Source organism: Haplochromis burtoni, unplaced genomic scaffold (assembly GCF_018398535.1).
Source record: "Haplochromis burtoni strain Fernald_Lab_line unplaced genomic scaffold, NCSU_Asbu1 Contig_81, whole genome shotgun sequence".
Taxonomy (NCBI): Eukaryota; Metazoa; Chordata; class Actinopteri; order Cichliformes; family Cichlidae; genus Haplochromis; species Haplochromis burtoni.
Window position 1 is genome coordinate 340,404 of NW_024582442.1, and position 16,922 is coordinate 357,325.

The following is a 16,922-nucleotide window of genomic DNA, read 5'->3' on the forward strand; positions in this document are numbered from 1 at the left end:
ACCTGTAAGTCAGCGTAGCCACACCTTTTACTTTTGAGCTTTTGTAAAGTTTATATAAGAAAGCAACCATGTGGAGTTATGACTGGGGCTAACAGGTTATAAAGACAAAAAGAAACTGTATCAGGTTGCAAACACATTTATTTTTGTTGTAAAACTGGGCATTTTAACATCAAAGGTTATACGGTTTTGACTCTTTTGAAGCCAGTCTCACTCTAAAGAGCTGCAGGTTTTGGCACTTTTTCATTTTGATGCTTGTCGATGGTTTAATTCTTTCTTTTTTTTTTTTGTCACTCGTTTGTAAGTTATTCAGTGACTGTTGATCTAAACAAACACTTGATGCACTGAGTTTTTTCTACTGTTTTCAATATCGCAGTGTTCGACGTGCGCTCTTTTTCTTTCACACAGATGTCTTCCATTATGTCTATCAGTTCCCTGCGAGTAGTGTAAACTTGTCGGGGATCGCAGTGATTCACAGTATTTGTCACAGTACTTTCTCTCTCTCTGATGTGGTAAATGACAGTTAATGTTGCCTTTCAACTTGATGCCGGTTGACAGTTGATCCACTCCTCCTCCTGCTGCTGTTGTTAAACTGGTTTTTCTCTTTACGTCTTGGTTATAACCAAGAGAGGCGCTTCCCTTTAACACCGCAGCCTTTAGACCTTTTGTTGTTCTATCAATACTCTAGCCAAGTGACACATTTACCAGATTTCAGCTCCTCTGCCAGTTGTCACTTATATTTAGTAGCAGTTAGGAAAAACAGCTCCAACTGTTTGGTTTTTTTTTTTTTGATTAAAGCTTTACAATTTTGCTTTTTATATTTTACAAAATGAACTTTGTTTACATCCAGTTCTTATTTGATATCATCTTGACTCATTTACAACAACAAAAAACAAACAAAACACAACAGATTTTCTAATTTTGTTTAAATAAACATAACACTGTTTGTGGGTTTTAAATTATTGTTATAACCAGGGAATAAAAAAAAGATTGAGAAACAATATTGATTTCTTTAATTGTGTTTTGTTTAGATCATTACATGCCAGATAAAATGTAGTTCATCACTGCTTTAAAAAAAATAAATAAATAAAAGAATCCCTCCCAGAAGACTGATGAGTAGTGATTGGTGAGCTCATGCAAATGTTTACCACGTTAAATGTCCTCCACTGGAGGTCTACAGGATAATGATGCATTCGTGACCATGCCTCAGGTGGAATTTATACTTCTGCAATTCAGTTTATCAGAGCGATGCGTAGGGTTAAATCTTACGTCACAATAACCTATGCTGACGTGCACCTCCCTTCCTCAAAACAACTGCGATTGGCCTGTTTCCTCCTCTTCTAATTGACTGGAAGGGAATGAATCAACTCCAGGCTTTCAGACTTCAGTGCAGAAGTATAAATTATGCTTTAGGCTCATATTGGGAGTCTTCACTTCTCGTCATCTCCTCAACATACCAGTGTGGCAGGAAGCAATACTGAGCGTCTCTGTGGGCAGAGTAGGTGACATCTTTGTAGGGATCCCAGGAGAACAGGTACACCACTCTGAAATGACAACAGAAAGAGATTAACATGTATTTACCCCAAACCAGAATATTTTAAGTGTTATTATAGCTCACCTAGGACTGTCTTCGGTAACTACACGCTTCACAAAAGACAGGAAATCGCAGCAAAAGTTCATGCATACTGTCGGCTTCCAGCAGTTGTACTCGTTCTGTTTAAAAGATGTACAGAAGGCTCATGAAGTGTGCTCATGGTGTGCTGCCAGATGTTTTTAAATCACGAGTTATTTATTGCTTTACCTTGATGAGATGGGAGATCTTAGAAATGTGAAAGGTCTCCACGGAAACAACGACACCTTCCTGATCTCGGAAACCTGCCACCACTCTAGGGACTCCCGGGAGAAAAGACTGGGCCCACCACTTAAGCAGTTTGAACCTGAGGAGCGCCAAAATAAAAGCGTTACCATCCAGCCAACCACACAACGTGAAAATTATGAGGCTTTACTTTATCCTGTACCTGTGGAAGTTGCTGCGCTGTTTGGGGGTGCAGATCTCTGCCGAGGTCTTCAGCTCCACGTAACAGGCAGGAGCAGCCGGAGCTTTGGGATCTTTATCTCGACAGTCCACCTCGCCGGAGAACAGCAGTCTGTGATCCGCGAGCCGAGTCTGCACCACAGTGCAGAAGGCCTCGTTGGTGTTAACCACTCCACCAGGGTCAGGTAGACTGTGGGTATTGTCTACAGGAGAGACAAAGGTGAAACTTTACCACTGAAAGCACTGTGCTAGGTTTAGTTTTCATATCTAATATAATGGACGCACGGATATGTACAGAAAAAATAATGATTTGAAGTCAGTGTTGGGCATTATAATAATCACATTACATTTTTATAGAGTGTAGTAATTTTAATTAATCATGGTAAGATCAACAATCATACTGCATTTACGAGTCTTTGCTGTTACTCGAGTTCTTCAATTACATGAAGACATGAAGATAACTTTTTAAAAGGACAGCTGCTGGAAGCGGCCATCAAAAGATAGGCACTGTGGTCATAAATGGATGAACATAATCAGCAACAATACTCAGGCTGTGTCATGTAAATGATGCTCAACTGGTACTAAGGGACCCAGCAGCCTGGATTGCTGACACAAAGCAGCATGGATCTGTGTTTTCCTGTTGTTTATCCCCAATTCTGCCATTACCAGTGCAGCACAAACCAAGAATCATCAGCCAGGCAACATTTTTCTAGTCTTCTATTGTCCAGTTTTGTTGAGCTTGGATGAATTATAGCTTCAGTTTCCTTTTCTTAGCTGACAGGAGTTGCACCTGGTGTGGTCTTCTGATTACCTCGATTGTACTAAGTGGTTGTTTGAGTTACTCTTGCCTTCCTATCAGTTCCAAGCAGTCTCTCTTTGATCTTTGGTACCAATGAGGAATTTTCACCCTGAGAACTGCCACTGACTGGATGTTTCCTCTTTTCAAACCAGTCTCTGTAAACCCTAGAGATGGTTATGTGGGAAAATCCCAGTAAATTAGCAGTTTCAGAAACCGTTACCCAAGTGTGAAATGGTAAAAGGTGAGGTACAACCTGGACAGGCTGCCAGTCTATTGCAGCATTAACACAGAAACAGACTCCACACCAATTACCCAACAAGCGTGCCTGGAGAGAACCCACACAGGCAGCAAAGCTCACACGAAAACAGCCGGTGAAATCAAACCTGCACCTTCTTTTTGTGAGGCAAAAGTACTGTTTTTGTTTGGGGTTTTTTATTATACCATTAGCATTTTTCCCCATAGTGGAAATCTCACATGTTGTGCTTCCCAGGCACAAATGGACTGAATATAAAACCAGTTGATTATGAGGTATGCCTGTGAATCATCAGCTGTGGGTAAGGCAGTTTTAATCAGTACCCAGTTTCCAAAAAAAAAAAAAAAAAAAAGGAAAAATAAGGTACTTGTTTACTGCTACATAAACCCACCTACCTGCACATGTGTATTGCTCAAACTTGTATCCCCAGTACATCATCTCTTCATGCCTCTCGGTGCGGTTCTCCCGTTCCCTGCGAGCAGCTTCCGTTTCCACCTCACTGATGTAAAATGTGCCCCTGAACCTGGTGACTGCTAACAACCAGCCTTCCCTTGTCTCATAAGGAGTGGTCAGCAGCTTAGTTAGGTGGCCCCGCCATGTCACAAAGTCGACATCTAAAGCGCTGGAAAGAGTAGAGGTTGATCAAAGAATACATGTCCAGTAGGAACTGTTGTGGTTAGAGATCAATAATGTTTATCTCTCTCTCTCTGTGTGGGACCTACTTGATCACCTGAAGAGAAATACAATAAAAACAGGAACCTGACAGCTACACTTACCGAGGTGAGGCTGCTGCCCCTGTTGGGTTAATCTTTGATTTATTGGCTACAATCCACCGGAGAATATGGTCCAGCCTCTCCTTCACACTGTCGTCTCTTTTTATAAAGCGATCCCTGTATCCATCCCTCAGGTTGAAATTTGGATTCCTGTCAGGCTCCATGTAGTACCTCATCTGCCTGCTGTCGTTGAAGAATCTACGCTCAGAGTCGAGGGAAAAACATCCCACTTCCACAGGCTGTTTGTAAACAGGAAAGTCTCTTTCATAAAGCTCTCTTCTCGTGCTTAAAGTCCTGCAGCTCAAAGGGTTTTGACCCAGAGACGACTCAGACCGATACTGGTGCTGTGTGTTCGTTCTGAAGTGTTTATTCTCACGAGGACTTCTGCCACTGTCGTCTCTTTGTCTTTTGTACGAGGACTGATGGCTGTGACAGCTGATGCTGGATCTGTGGGGGTCCATAGCTGGACAGAAAGAATTTATGAGTTTTTGTTCTTTAAGTGCAATTTTTTCAGGGATAAGTTAGGTTAGGGTTAATGCATATGTGCATATGAATCATTCGAGCATAAAAATGCCACCTAACTCAAAGGATGAACCAGTGTTGTATCTCAACATAACAGGCAACTTTGCAAAGAACCGATTATAAGCTGTGTCCTTATAATCGGTTTGCATCCAACATCCAAAGAAGAGCTTTGGATGTCCTTCAAGAAGCCTGGAAAACTATTCCTGAAGACTGCTTAAAGAAATGACAGGAAAGCTTTGCTAACAGAGTTCAGGCTGCGTTGAAGAATAAATGTAGTCAAACCAAATATTGGCTTTCAAGATCGTTAGAACTGTACAAAGTTGTTTTTGCCTTATATACTTTATACTCTTGTATGCTTGAACATGTTTTGATAAATCGCTGCACCGGTTCCACATTTTCCTACCAAAATATAAAGACATGATGGGGTGGCTGACGACTTTTGCACAGTGCTGCATATTTAAAATTAGAAATGTGTTCTTTCCTCTCTGTAACAAATTATGCACAAACAATGAATTAGTTTAAGTTTAAATGCAGCATGTCTGGACCTAGAACCGCCTGATGTGCTTATAACAGTTTATGTGTTGAATGTTGAATGGAAAAGAGGCAGGTAATGTCTGGCGTGTGTCTGCACTGTTTCTCAATTAAATGCATGTTTAAAATTAACAAAGGTTTCCTAATACCGCTGTTACTAACCCCGCTACGAAAACTAAAGAGTACTTTCATGAATAAATAAGACGTAAGTAAGTGATAACCTACCTCTTTACAGCACAGCGAGCAGAGGTTGCTAAGCTAACGTTAGAAGTTCCCTGTTTATATTATGTCAGAGGAAATAAAATAACAGACTTGGCACAGGAACAACAAACATACGTTTGTTGCATCTTTACCGACTAAAACCAAGAAGTAGCTGAGTTAGAACAACGCTGCCTTGTTTTTGTAGCGGGACAGCTAACTAGTCTCACACGCTAACAACAAGCTAACGCCACTTCCGTGTGCAGTTTTCCATCCAATCTGCTGCTCGTTGGTAGCGGCGACACTTCCTCTAAAAACACTGTAAATATCCGTGAAAAGAAGAGTTGCAGCAGTTCCCTGTAGCTGTTGGGCTGGTTTGTGGCTCTGGCAGGGAATAAAGTGATGTAAAAACACATTATTGGGTTTATTCATCAGGTAAGAACGAAAATTATTTTCGAGTTCAAATAGCTCGGTCTAATGTTGATAAACGAGCTAGCGTTAGCATGGCTAACGGTGTAGTGTTTTTAACCTAACAAAACTTGTTTTCTGAGCGTACCTTTATGGAAAATATGAGATTATGTCTTATAATTCATTCATTAGAAATTGGCAAAGGAGTGGATCTTGACTGTGGGGCATTATTCTTAATTAGTAGGAAATAATGATATGATTGACCATTTAAAGGTCTTTTAATAGGCTCTGCGTTGTGTAGCGAGAAAAGCAGCATCTTGGAGTGAACAGGTGCAAATTTCTCCTTCAGGTATGAGCAGGAAACGGGCTCTGATTTCAGACGCTTTCAATCTGAAGAAGAGAAGAAATGGCACAGAACAATTTGGAGCTGCTGCTGAAGATGGTGGGTGTGACTCCTAAAAAATCTACAATAACGTGATCAAAAAACTCTTCATTTGAAGTTCACACTGTCATTTCTTCACTTTAAAAGGACCAGCTGACATTAAATCCAGTCTGGAGTACCTCATGACCCTATTTCCCAGAAAGCTCTTCAATGATGCACTGCCTCAAATTGTGCTGAAGCACCAGCTCTACAGCATACACAGTGACAAGACTTTGGTGGACAAGGAGGTGGTAAGGTGGATTTTAAGTGTTAGAAATGTATGTGTAATCATTTCTACAGATTCAGATGTGAAATACAACTCGCTGCTGTCATCGGTAACAGAATAAGATGCGTGAACGAGGAGATCTGCTGATGTTCCAGCTCGGGTTCGACGCAGAAGCCTTTGGGTTGGTTTTTACTTCTGACTACAAGGCCAAAGTGCTGGCGGGAGAGGAGGGCAAAACCACAAGAGCCACCGTGGAGAGGTTCTTGGAGAAAGTGGTGTCCGCTTGCACAGATCTGAGCTTCACGAAAGACAAAATGCTGAAGGAGTTTCTCTTCACAGACTCTGAGATAACGTATGAAAGACACCCATATATTGCATGCGTTTATTATTTAGCTTTATCATTCCCAAACCTTGTATCTTGGACATAGTTTAACATTTAACTTCCTAGATAAATAAAAAGCAAAGCAACACTGCTGACAATGACTGAAAGAGTTTGACATTTATTTAAAGGGGTAGCAGAGAATAACATTTTCTGTGGCATTAAAGCTGTTTATACCGATTTCCATAACTTTGTGCTTGGCATTATTGAATGAATGTGTAACCTCTGACTTGGCCATTCTGAAAGATAAAGATCAACTCAGAATCTGTTTTCTCCCCACACACAGGCAGCTGGTTAAGTCTGGGGTCCTGACTGTGAGGGATGCAGGCAGCTGGTGGCTTTCCATTCCCAACTCTGGCAAATTCACAAAGTACTTCATAAAAGGTTGGTGTTGAATCTCACTTGATTGAATCGTAACAGCGATTTCCTTTAGTTACGACACCCATTAATGTCTTTGTTCTCATTTTGCCGTTAGGCCGTAAAGCAGTGCTCAGCATGGTTAAGAAGTCCAAATACGGCGAAGTCTTAAAGGCAGAAATCGAGGAGCGGCGGACGAATTCACAAGTGAAATTCCATATGAAATACCACATTCATGACATTGTTGGCGCAGAGCTGGTAGAGAGGTAATACGACTGGATGCTTTTTACCTCCTTTCCTTACCTTTATCTTAGTAGGTCAGTTTAACCACCTGTTAAGGCATTAAATACAGCTGCTCTCAATCGTATTTCAGTAACTGGACTAAATTTAAGAAAAATTCCCAATCAGACCATCTTTGATTTCTCTGAAAAAAGTCCAGGGAGACTAGACCTGTGTCTTTCAAAACTTTTTTAGGTCAAGTATCTGGTACTATGACTTCAGCAATGTGGAATTTCAAAATAATCTCACATTCAGTTGAGCGATAATTAGCTTAAAAATTTGCTAGTATAGCTTATACAGGCCAAATTTAAAGGGCTGTAGAAAAAGCAATTCAAAGACAGGAGTTTAAGTTTATAACACTTTCATGTGTTAACCTCTTATAAATGGATCACCTCATATTACATTTAATGTGTAGTTTTATTATCACGAAACTACTCTAATCAGATGAAGTTCTTTGTGATGTACCAACAAATGGCATCATCTGACATTTCCAATTTCACTTTTCTAGAAAGATTTGGTGTTTGGTGGTAACAGATCCAAAATGTATGATGGTGTTCTGCCTTACTTTCCCAAAGGTTTCCTTTTTCCCATTTGGTCTATTTACAGGATTATTAGTCTTTATGGTCACTAATGTGTGCATGTTACTGTCAAACAGTTTTAACATCTCTTGATCTTTAAAATTACGCCTGTCTTGAAGTGTGGTTCCTTTTCTTTAACGTCCAAAACAATCTGACTTGTTTTCCGCCTAACTCGAGTCATGTTTTCGTCTGATCCCACTGATTTTAATGAATGCTTTCTTTCTTTCCAGCATACCGACAACTTCAGGGACCCTGTTGCGATCTGTGGATTCGTGAGGCTGACGTCAGGTGCTGACGGACGATGAGAAATTTATGAACGGAATGAAAAGTGTTTATAAAAAGACTGAATGGACTAATTTAAGTATTCAAGTGCAGATTCTGTGCCAAATGTGCTACTAATGACCTGTGATGACGAGACGTTGTCAAGTTTAGGTTTATCTTGTAATAAGATTTATTTAAATTTCTTGGCATCACATATGAGATTCCTTGTCTACATGGAGTTCACAACCTAATGGCAACCATTGCCTCTGTGCTGAGTGTTTTCAGGAAACAAAATGCTTTGTTACAAATAAATAAAATTTCCCAACATCCTGTTTGAAACTTGAAGGTCAGTTTTCCAAAACCAAATAATGTCCCGCCTGTCAAAGCTTGAAACTGTGTCACCTTTAAGTAAAACGGATTACATCATTTTTTGTTCGCTGCTTCTCTCATGTTGTCTCTTCTGTTTTTGTGCTCAGTCAGCATCACTTGTGTGCAGCATTCATCCTTTGCCCGTACTGAACTGTATTTAAACCCTTAGAAGGGTCAAGCTCATTATCAATTGTTTTGAACAGGCCCCTTTTCCTAAGAGCTTCAGACAGGATTTTTCATGTCCCACTAATAATTCCCAGGAATTGTTTTTCACTCATCTCGTCCAAAACCTCACAGTGTATGTATGGAATACAAGTGCAGGACTGAGCTTGAGATTAGAAGTTCTATTTTTAAGCTAAAAGTTGTTTTTTTCCTTCTAGGTTTTCCCCAACGTGACTGCTCCACTCTGTGTGCGTGTGTGCAGATTTGATCTTTTGACTACATTGATGTCATAGATATTATAGTTACATTGAGTCCACTTTATTTGGAAACTTCCTTGTAACCTTTTGTAAACAGTTTGGAAGTGTTTGTTAAAAGAATAACTGAACAGTGATAACTGGGGGTTAAATTACACTGTAAAATTGCACAAAATAGTTGTGATCATATTTTGTGGAGCTCTGCTCTACCAGCTGATTGCACCACTATGTCTGTCAACCCATCCCCACAAGAAAATATCAAACACAAAGGGGACAGTGTCTGACTCCAGTGAGCCACAAATTCACCAAAGAGGCTTTCCCCAAAAGTTCTGTGACTAGTTAGATAAAACAATGTCTGTTAGCACCAACCAAGCATATTCTATATTGGACAAGTTGGCATAAAACATGCTCTAAAAAACAAAACTTAAATATAATTTTACAGAAAGTGTCAAGACTTTGAGTTTCTTTTAAGAGTGGGGCTCAATACATTTAGTGCTCCACTTTCATTCTCAACTGTAACAGTTACAAATTGGTGACGAGCCCTTACCTTAACCCGAATCTAACTCAAACATTAACCCTCAAAAAAACATTAGGGTCAGTCAAAAGGTTTACAAAATTTCTTTATATCTCTGATGGTCAAAAACTGATGATCACTGGCCCATCTACAGAGTAGAACTGCTTTAATTCTTCATTGCACAGATTCACCAAGGCGCTGCAAACATTCCTCAGAGAATTTCAGCCATATTGATATGATACTGTCACACAGTTGCTGCAGATCTGTTGGCTGCACCTCCACGATGAGACTCTCATTCTACCACATTCCAAAAGTGCTCTACTCGACTGAGATCTGTGGAGGGCACTGAAGTGCAGTGAACTCACTGACATGTTTGAGAAACTACTTTGAGATGATTTGAGCTATGTGACGAGGTGTGTTATCCTGCTGGAAGCAGTCATCGGAAGATGGGTATGCTGTGGTCATAAAGAAGTGGACTTGGTCAGCAACAATACTCAGGTAGACTGTGGTGTTGGTACTCGGGTGTGTGAAGAAAATTGCCCCCACACCACCAGCAGCATCAGGATCCATCCATCCATTTGATATGTACTGCTTATCTGGTTTCAGGTTGCAAGGGAAGAAGTTTAAGCAGACTAATCTGGTTCAAATAAGTAACGTAAATCAGTTTTCTTGCTTATTCTGATTCTCCGGTTGAGCTTCAGGGAAGTCGTCTTGAGCTTATTTGTCTGTAAGGACTGTCTGGATAGATTTTGTGTTGATGAGCAGTTGAGTGTATATTAATGAAGATATTTCTGGGACAGTGTCATTAATTGATTTTTTCTAAAAGCATAATGCAAAATATATTTTTAAGTGTTATTCTTGTGGTTTAATATGTTGCCCAAAACGTACATCTAATCTTCTTTTATTGCTCTAACTAATTATATCAGTGATCGGGAGAAAAATTTACATTTTTATTTACATTAAAATGTGTTTGAATAATGGTGAATCTTTATTTTTCCAGTATGGTATAAGTGAAAGATTCACAAGAATAAGTGAGTCAGCAACACTTCAGCCATTTTTGCCATTTTGGCTCAAAGGAAAACAAACAGAACCTGTTTTAGGGGAATTTCTTGGCTTTAAAAAACAAAACAAAAAAGCAAACAAAATAGCTTTTCTTCATAAAGCTAAGCGTATACAACATTCATTTCTCTCTGCTTCAGACTTCATTTACTTCATGGGAGTGAATTAACATGAACCATTAAGGCAAAAAATTAATTACCAGTAAAGACGTTACTCCAAACTTCACAGGTGGTTAGTTCAAGTTCAAGCTCTTTGTTGACACGCCTGCTTCCATAGAGAGAAAGTGGCGTTTTTAACTTATAAATGCTTGATGTGGTTGAGCAGGAAACAGCAGCAGACTGTCAGCTGTGTTTTAAAGAGACAACAGATCAAAGAATTTCTTTTCAGCTAAAATACAGCATGTGTACAGTCTATTTGAAAACATTTCTACTACCAAAAATCAGTATACACTTTTAGGAAGCAATGTCTCCTAAAATTGACCTTACAACTGTATAACTGATGCACACATTGAAGGACAGAATCTGAAATGCACTGTTTCAGTGAAGTCTTAGAGGAGAAGGCACTTCTTTGTCTTCTTGGTGATAGGTGGAGGGGACACGGCAATCCTGATGGCCTCATCAAACAGAGTTTTAACGCCACGTTGAGTCAAAGCTGAGCACTCCAGGTACTTGACAGAACCTGAAGACAGGAAACAGAGAGACAGATTCCAGGCTTATTACTGGAATCTGCCGTCTTCCGTGATGATTTAAAAGAAAAAGTATTAGACATAACTGAAGCCATTACCAATCTCTTTGGACAGGGCCAGTCCATCAGGGTAGTTAATGGGATAGACATTAGTCTTCTTCTCCTTCTTGTGCTTCTCTAAAGCATCTTTGTCATCTCTCAGATCCATTTTGGTCCCCACGAGGATTATGGGAGTGTTCTGACAATGGTGTCTCACCTCATGAATCCACTACAAAGAGACAATGTTTATGAGTTTAACTTCCCAGCTCGGCCTGCACCACCTTGAACACTTTATTTTATTGAAGCTGCAGCTACTTCCTATTTGCATTGTCATTCTTTTGATTTTTGGTGAATGAATCATGTGGAGCATTCCTAAATGGAGCTTTTACTCTTTAAGTGTGCGCGTATGTGTATGTGTGTGTGTGGGTGGGGGTGGGGGGATATGCCGGTATGTGTATTGAGAGTGTGGGGAGTGAGTTGGAGGGTGGGGTGGGCTGCTTTTAACTATGTAAAGCACTTTGTGCTACATTTTTTCTGTATGAAAAGTGCTTTATAAATAAAGATTGATTGATTGATTGATTGTATGTTCTCCCTGTGCTTTTGAGGGTTTCCTCCTACAACTCAAAGACATTTATGTTGGATTAAGTGGTGAATCTAATTTGGCTGTAGGTGTGGATGTGAGTTCGACTGGTTATTTGAAGGCTTTAACTCTAAATGTTACAAAATAATGCTTATTACCTGGCTACAAACATACAATGCCATACAGTTGATACATTATTTAAAAAATAAAAAACAAAAGAAGTTTCTTTTAAAGGGGGAAGACGGGAGTAAGACACCTTTGAAATCCAAAGCCAGAGCAATAGGTCGGCATTGGTACACATCTGTGATAAAGCAATTGCCCCTAAACCTAATAACTGGTAGTGCCATCCTTGGCAGCAAGAACTGCAATCAAGCATTTGTAATAACTGCCAATGAGTACTTCACATCACTGTGGAGGAATTTTGACCCACTCTTCTCTGCCGAATTGTTTTCGAATTGCAAGCATGAAAGCCCTGTTTAAGGTTACCTAAGCATCTCAGTCAGGTTGAAACCCGGAGTTTGACTAGGTCACTCCAAAATCTTCATTTTGTTTCTTTGAGCCATACAGAGGTGGACATGCTGGTGTTTTTTGGATCATCACCCTTCTGTATAATCCAAGACCTCTTGAGTCTCAGGGCATGAACTGATGGCCAAAAATTCTTCAGGATTTTCTGGTAGAAAGCGGAATTCATGGTTCCATCAATTGCAACAAGTTGTCCAAGTCCTGAAGCAGCAAAGCAGCCCAGACCCTCATACTAGCACCACCATGTTTGACTGTTGGTATGATGGTGTTCTTATGAAATGCTGTGTGTCTTGGGGATCATCCAGATGCTTTTTGGCAAATATAAGACGACCATTTGTGTTCTCAGCAGTGATTTCCACCTTGGAGATCCAGTCTGCTACTCCTGCTTGCAGTGGGTTGCTTAGTTGGCACACTTCAGAGTACTCACACTTAGTAAAAAAAACAACTTTGTTTATTAAGAGAAAATATGCCTAGCCTAAATTTGATGGCACATTTTAAAAGTAAAAAAATGCGAAAGATTTTCTCGCCCTTTTCCACTTTCTTGTCGTTTTCTGGTTTTATGAAAACTCACTACTTACTAGAAATTAACTCACACATTATTCACTAATAAAATTAATTTGTAGTTGGGGGTCTACTTTCCATCATGATAGAATCCTTTGGGAAATATAATTACATTTTTCCTTTGAATTTATGGTTAGGTCTTGATCCACAGCAGCTTGTGCTTGCTTTGCAGCACAGGCACAATATAAGTAAATGTCATGATATTGATATGACAGTACTGACACTGTCAGTACCTGACATTGTGCAGCCACCTTTCCATAATATAGCGACTACTCACCTTATTACGGACATTTTCAAATGACGCAAGAGACACGAGGGAAAAGCAGATGAGAAAAATGTCCTGGTAAGACAAAGAAAGCAAAACAGTCAGAGCCTCAATTCTTTATATTTTGAAAATCAGTGAAAAAGCTGCCAATGTCCAACGGAAAACTTAAAGACCTTCAGAAAGCATGGAGAACTACTGCTGAAGACCACTTTTAAAAAAATCATAGGAACATCTTACTTCGTTGGAAGTGAAATATAAAGAACTAAGGAGTGACTCAAATCTTTTGCACAGTAATGTAAGTGAAGTATAGCACAACATTGTGTGATCTTTCTTTTTGTGGTTGTTTTACCGTCTCTGGGTAGGAAAGGGGGCGGAGTCTGTCATAGTCTTCTTGTCCTGCTGTATCCCAAAGGTTCAGGCTCACCGGCTTCCCATCGAACAAAACATTGGCGGAGTAGTTGTCGAACCTGACAGAAGTGATGAAGCGCAAATAAACCAAACCCTTCTGGCTTTATATAGACTGTCAAAATATAACTACTGAAAAAACAACTGAAGTGGAAGTTGATATCTTATCTGCCTTATTGTTGACTTTTATGGCAACTGCTCTCTTAAATTTCACTCACTCGGAAGCTTGTTTATCAATGACTTCATGCCACAGTTACAGTAACAGCTAAGATCAGAATGAGATAGGCTGAAGGGTTTCCTCATAACATCCTGTAACATGTATTTCTGGTCTAGTTACAGTCCACTGCTGTGATTGTAAGCTCTTCTGCAAGCCAAAGGAGGGTGGAGACCGATCACTGTTTGCTAATCTTGCTTTAATAAATAAATAAATACTCACTGCACTGCAAAGTGAGATACTCACACTGTGGGGATGTACTCTCCAGGAAAGGCATTGGTGGTGTAGTTGATGAGCAGACAGGTCTTACCTACTTCTCTGTAGGTGAGAAGAAGCTGGATTAGCATTTACTGAGAGAAGGCAAAAAAACAACAACAATGCTGTGTCCGAACTGATGGACAATCAACTTTGTTACACTGGACTCAGGTTACCAAAACTATTTAGGCAGGCACACAGCCCCTCCCCTCACTGGCAGCTGAACATATGAACAATAGCTGACATCCACATTACTGAACAACACTTATCACAACACAACAGTTATCAGAAGTATCTGGTACACATGTGAATGCTAGCTGTTTAACTATCAGTAAATGTTAGCATTAAAGTAGCAGCTATAGCTAATCATAACACAGTAATGTGGGAGCAGATGTTATCAGTCGTGTTATACAGTTATTTTAATAAACAGTGTTAATATAACAACATAAAACAGTTACAGTAATGTGCAAAAGTCCTGAGTAATCATTTCTTTATAGTTTGAAATGAATATGGGATGTAGCAACAGTTTACTGAAACATGCACAAATGTACAAGCCCAAAAGCCAATATTTGATGACCTGAACCTGTTGCGACTGATTTACAGTCCAGTTCTTGTGTAAATTACTGACAGCCACCATGCGAAAAAGATTATGTCTGATGCAGCTTTGGCAAACAGTAACTGATCAGCTGAAGGGCCAGACCCATCTCCTTGCTGGATTTGTTTTTTCTGTCTTAAGGCCATGACTTTCAGATATTTTTCATCTGTTGTAGACAGTGTGGTTTTTTGCCTTTATTTGTTCTCCCCTTTTCCAGTTTCCCACCTGTCTCAGGATAAGAAAAATCTTTCTTTTCTGAATTGCCTTGAAAGCCAGATATGAAGAATATAAATAAAAACTTGTCACCAGAAGCATGGCAGCCAAAAAGTAGTGATGGGTTTTTTTTGTCTTTCTTGCACTACAACAGAAAACTTTAGTAGTAGCATGACAATCCTAAATATCTAGCTAATGTAATGAAAATGGACTGACTCTTCACTGCCTCTGAGCACTCAAAGCCTTGTTCACTCATTCATACAAACACCTTTTTCTGTGCTTTCAGTGTAACATTTACACTCAGGTGGACACATCGGAGAGCAACTTGGATTTTGTATCTGGCCTAAGGGTATTTGCACACAAACTGGAGCACCCGGGGTTAACCCAGCAACCTCCCAATCAGTCGGTGACCTGCTCTACCTGCTCTGAGCCACAGCCATCACATTTTACAGGTAAAAACTAGGTGTAAAAAATAAAATAAAGTAATATTGAGTAAGTGAACTCACCCGTCTCCGACGACGACACACTTAATGGTCTGCATTGCGCTGCAGCAACTGGAGGAATGCTGTCAGCCCAGGAGCTCATTTCTTATCATGCTTCTTTGCGTTTACCTTGAAAGTCGGATGCTGGCGCTGGGCGTGTCGTCAGTGTTACAGTCAAAGCTAGGAAAACAGGTTTTTTGCTCCATGGTAAGGTGGAGCCCTCCATCCATCCATCACTAGTTGTGCGCTTAAAATATAACCATTGAAGCCGATATTCAGCAGCAGTGGTACTACAGAGAGTATTGCCATTTTAATATTGTTTGCATGCACTGTTGTCCATCTTGGGTTCTGAAGTTGAGAGAATAGGACTTCTCCCACCTTCTTCCTTCTGCAGCTCCTTTTAGCGGTCTCCATTTGTTGCTCCTTCTAGACCTTCCATGCATCTTCTCTGCAGTCTTCCTCTTTTCCTCCTGCCTCTCAGCTCCACATTCAGAATCCTTTAACTTCTCTGACTTTCCAAGTGGAAATTCTGACTTGAGGGAAATTCCAGCTGAAATGTTGATTTGTAGTCCAGATAACTTGTATTATATATATATAATTATATATATTAATATATAATATATATATATATATATATATATATATATATATATATAAATATATATATATATATATATATATATATATATATATATATATATAGTATATATATATATATATATATATATATATATCCATATATATATATATCCATATTAATGCATTTTGCCCATTGAGATCTGATTTGTTTTTAAAGTGTTCCTTTATTTTTTATTTTTTTAGCAGTTAATACAAATGTGTATGTGTGTAAACCAATACTCATATAATATAGTTGTTGTTCTGATTTGGTGCCGGATAAATAAAATTGAACTGACTTGAATATAGTTTATGAATTTTACACTTAAAGACAGTACAGCGAGCAGCTAGACACAAATACTGACAGCTTACTTTAATTAATACATTTGACTAGTATAATCAAATGTTTAATCCCAACTCACCAAAAGCCCAGCAACCTAAAACTATAGTTTTTTATTTTATTTTATTTACACTAGTATAAATTATGTTTGTTATCGAGACCTAGATATTTCGCTAGAGTCACGAAAAAAAAAGGCGTGAAACAAACTAACATTAAGTGAACTCACCCGCCTCAGACAGCAACACTTTTAATGCTCTGCATTGCAATGCAGGAGCTGCCATCCTCACCTGTCACCCCAATCCTCTCCACTTCCTCCTTCGCTACATCCGTGGATCTTCTCTGTAGTCTTTCTCTTTTTTCCTGCCAGACAGCTCCATATTTGACATCCTTTGACTTCTTGGACTTTCCGTGTAGCAAATCTGACTTAAGGGGGAAATTCCTGTTGACATTCCAACTCGGAGCTCCAGATATCTTCATAACTATAACTTGAGATAATATTATCTAGCATTTAACATGACTTTGCTCATAAATTATGAAGCACAACAGCAGCCACCACATCTGAGATATTAAAAAAAGCCAATATGAGTGGACAGGTCGATAGTGTGACAGGATTGAAACTTAAATTTGTTTTTCTACTCTAAATTCAACATTTTGCTGCTGTTTCATCAAACAGTAACCATGCCAGTGCAGACATACTCATCTCGCCCTCACACACACACACACACACACACACACACACACACACACACACACACACACACACACACACACACACAC

At 39.5% G+C, this 16,922-nt stretch overlaps 3 protein-coding genes across 3 annotated transcripts; 1 reads left to right on the forward strand and 2 right to left on the reverse strand.

Annotated features, from left to right (window-relative positions):
- Positions 1-257: 257 nt before the first annotated feature.
- Positions 258-5,373, reverse strand: dxo (decapping exoribonuclease). The gene is made up of 7 exons (XM_014334552.2): positions 5,136-5,373; positions 3,861-4,320; positions 3,480-3,706; positions 2,016-2,235; positions 1,799-1,934; positions 1,616-1,710; positions 258-1,541 (listed from the first exon to the last, which is right to left on the reverse strand). Exons 2-7 carry the CDS (start codon positions 4,316-4,318, stop codon positions 1,400-1,402), a joined length of 1,278 nt encoding a protein of 425 aa, XP_014190038.1. The 5' UTR covers positions 4,319-4,320; positions 5,136-5,373; the 3' UTR covers positions 258-1,399.
- Positions 5,374-5,390: 17 nt separating this feature from the next.
- On the forward strand, positions 5,391-8,344 carry LOC102300591 (serine/threonine-protein kinase 19). The gene is made up of 7 exons (XM_005925382.3): positions 5,391-5,543; positions 5,866-5,958; positions 6,046-6,188; positions 6,280-6,515; positions 6,829-6,926; positions 7,018-7,165; positions 7,987-8,344. The coding sequence occupies exons 2-7, from the start codon at positions 5,868-5,870 to the stop codon at positions 8,030-8,032; spliced, it is 762 nt and encodes a 253-aa protein (XP_005925444.1). The 5' UTR covers positions 5,391-5,543; positions 5,866-5,867; the 3' UTR covers positions 8,033-8,344.
- A 217-nt stretch (positions 8,345-8,561) lies between these two features.
- On the reverse strand, positions 8,562-15,334 carry LOC102301922 (ras-related C3 botulinum toxin substrate 1). The gene is made up of 6 exons (XM_005925387.3): positions 15,215-15,334; positions 13,892-13,963; positions 13,376-13,493; positions 13,039-13,101; positions 11,159-11,327; positions 8,562-11,053 (listed from the first exon to the last, which is right to left on the reverse strand). The coding sequence occupies exons 1-6, from the start codon at positions 15,247-15,249 to the stop codon at positions 10,923-10,925; spliced, it is 588 nt and encodes a 195-aa protein (XP_005925449.1). The 5' UTR covers positions 15,250-15,334; the 3' UTR covers positions 8,562-10,922.
- Positions 15,335-16,922: the final 1,588 nt, after the last annotated feature.

Bases quoted from the DNA above. Each gene is read 5' to 3' on its own strand.
- dxo (XM_014334552.2), bottom strand. From the start codon at position 4,318: ATGGACCCCCACAGATCCAGCATCAGCTGTCACAGCCATCAGTCCTCG. The intron at 1,935-2,015 runs GTACAGGATAAA...GGCGCTCCTCAG, and splicing joins CAGCGCAGCAACTTCCACAG to GTTCAAACTGCTTAAGTGGT. The intron at 1,542-1,615 runs GTGAGCTATAAT...TTGTCATTTCAG, and splicing joins GTTACCGAAGACAGTCCTAG to AGTGGTGTACCTGTTCTCCT.
- LOC102300591 (XM_005925382.3), top strand. From the start codon at position 5,868: ATGAGCAGGAAACGGGCTCTGATTTCAGACGCTTTCAATCTGAAGAAG. The intron at 6,927-7,017 runs GTTGGTGTTGAA...TTTTGCCGTTAG, and splicing joins CACAAAGTACTTCATAAAAG to GCCGTAAAGCAGTGCTCAGC. The intron at 7,166-7,986 runs GTAATACGACTG...CTTTCTTTCCAG, and splicing joins GGCGCAGAGCTGGTAGAGAG to CATACCGACAACTTCAGGGA.
- LOC102301922 (XM_005925387.3), bottom strand. From the start codon at position 15,249: ATGCAGACCATTAAGTGTGTCGTCGTCGGAGACGG. The intron at 13,964-15,214 runs GTGAGTTCACTT...TCTCACCTACAG, and splicing joins TGTGTCGTCGTCGGAGACGG to AGAAGTAGGTAAGACCTGTC. The intron at 11,054-11,158 runs GTAATGGCTTCA...TCCTGTCTTCAG, and splicing joins GGCCCTGTCCAAAGAGATTG to GTTCTGTCAAGTACCTGGAG.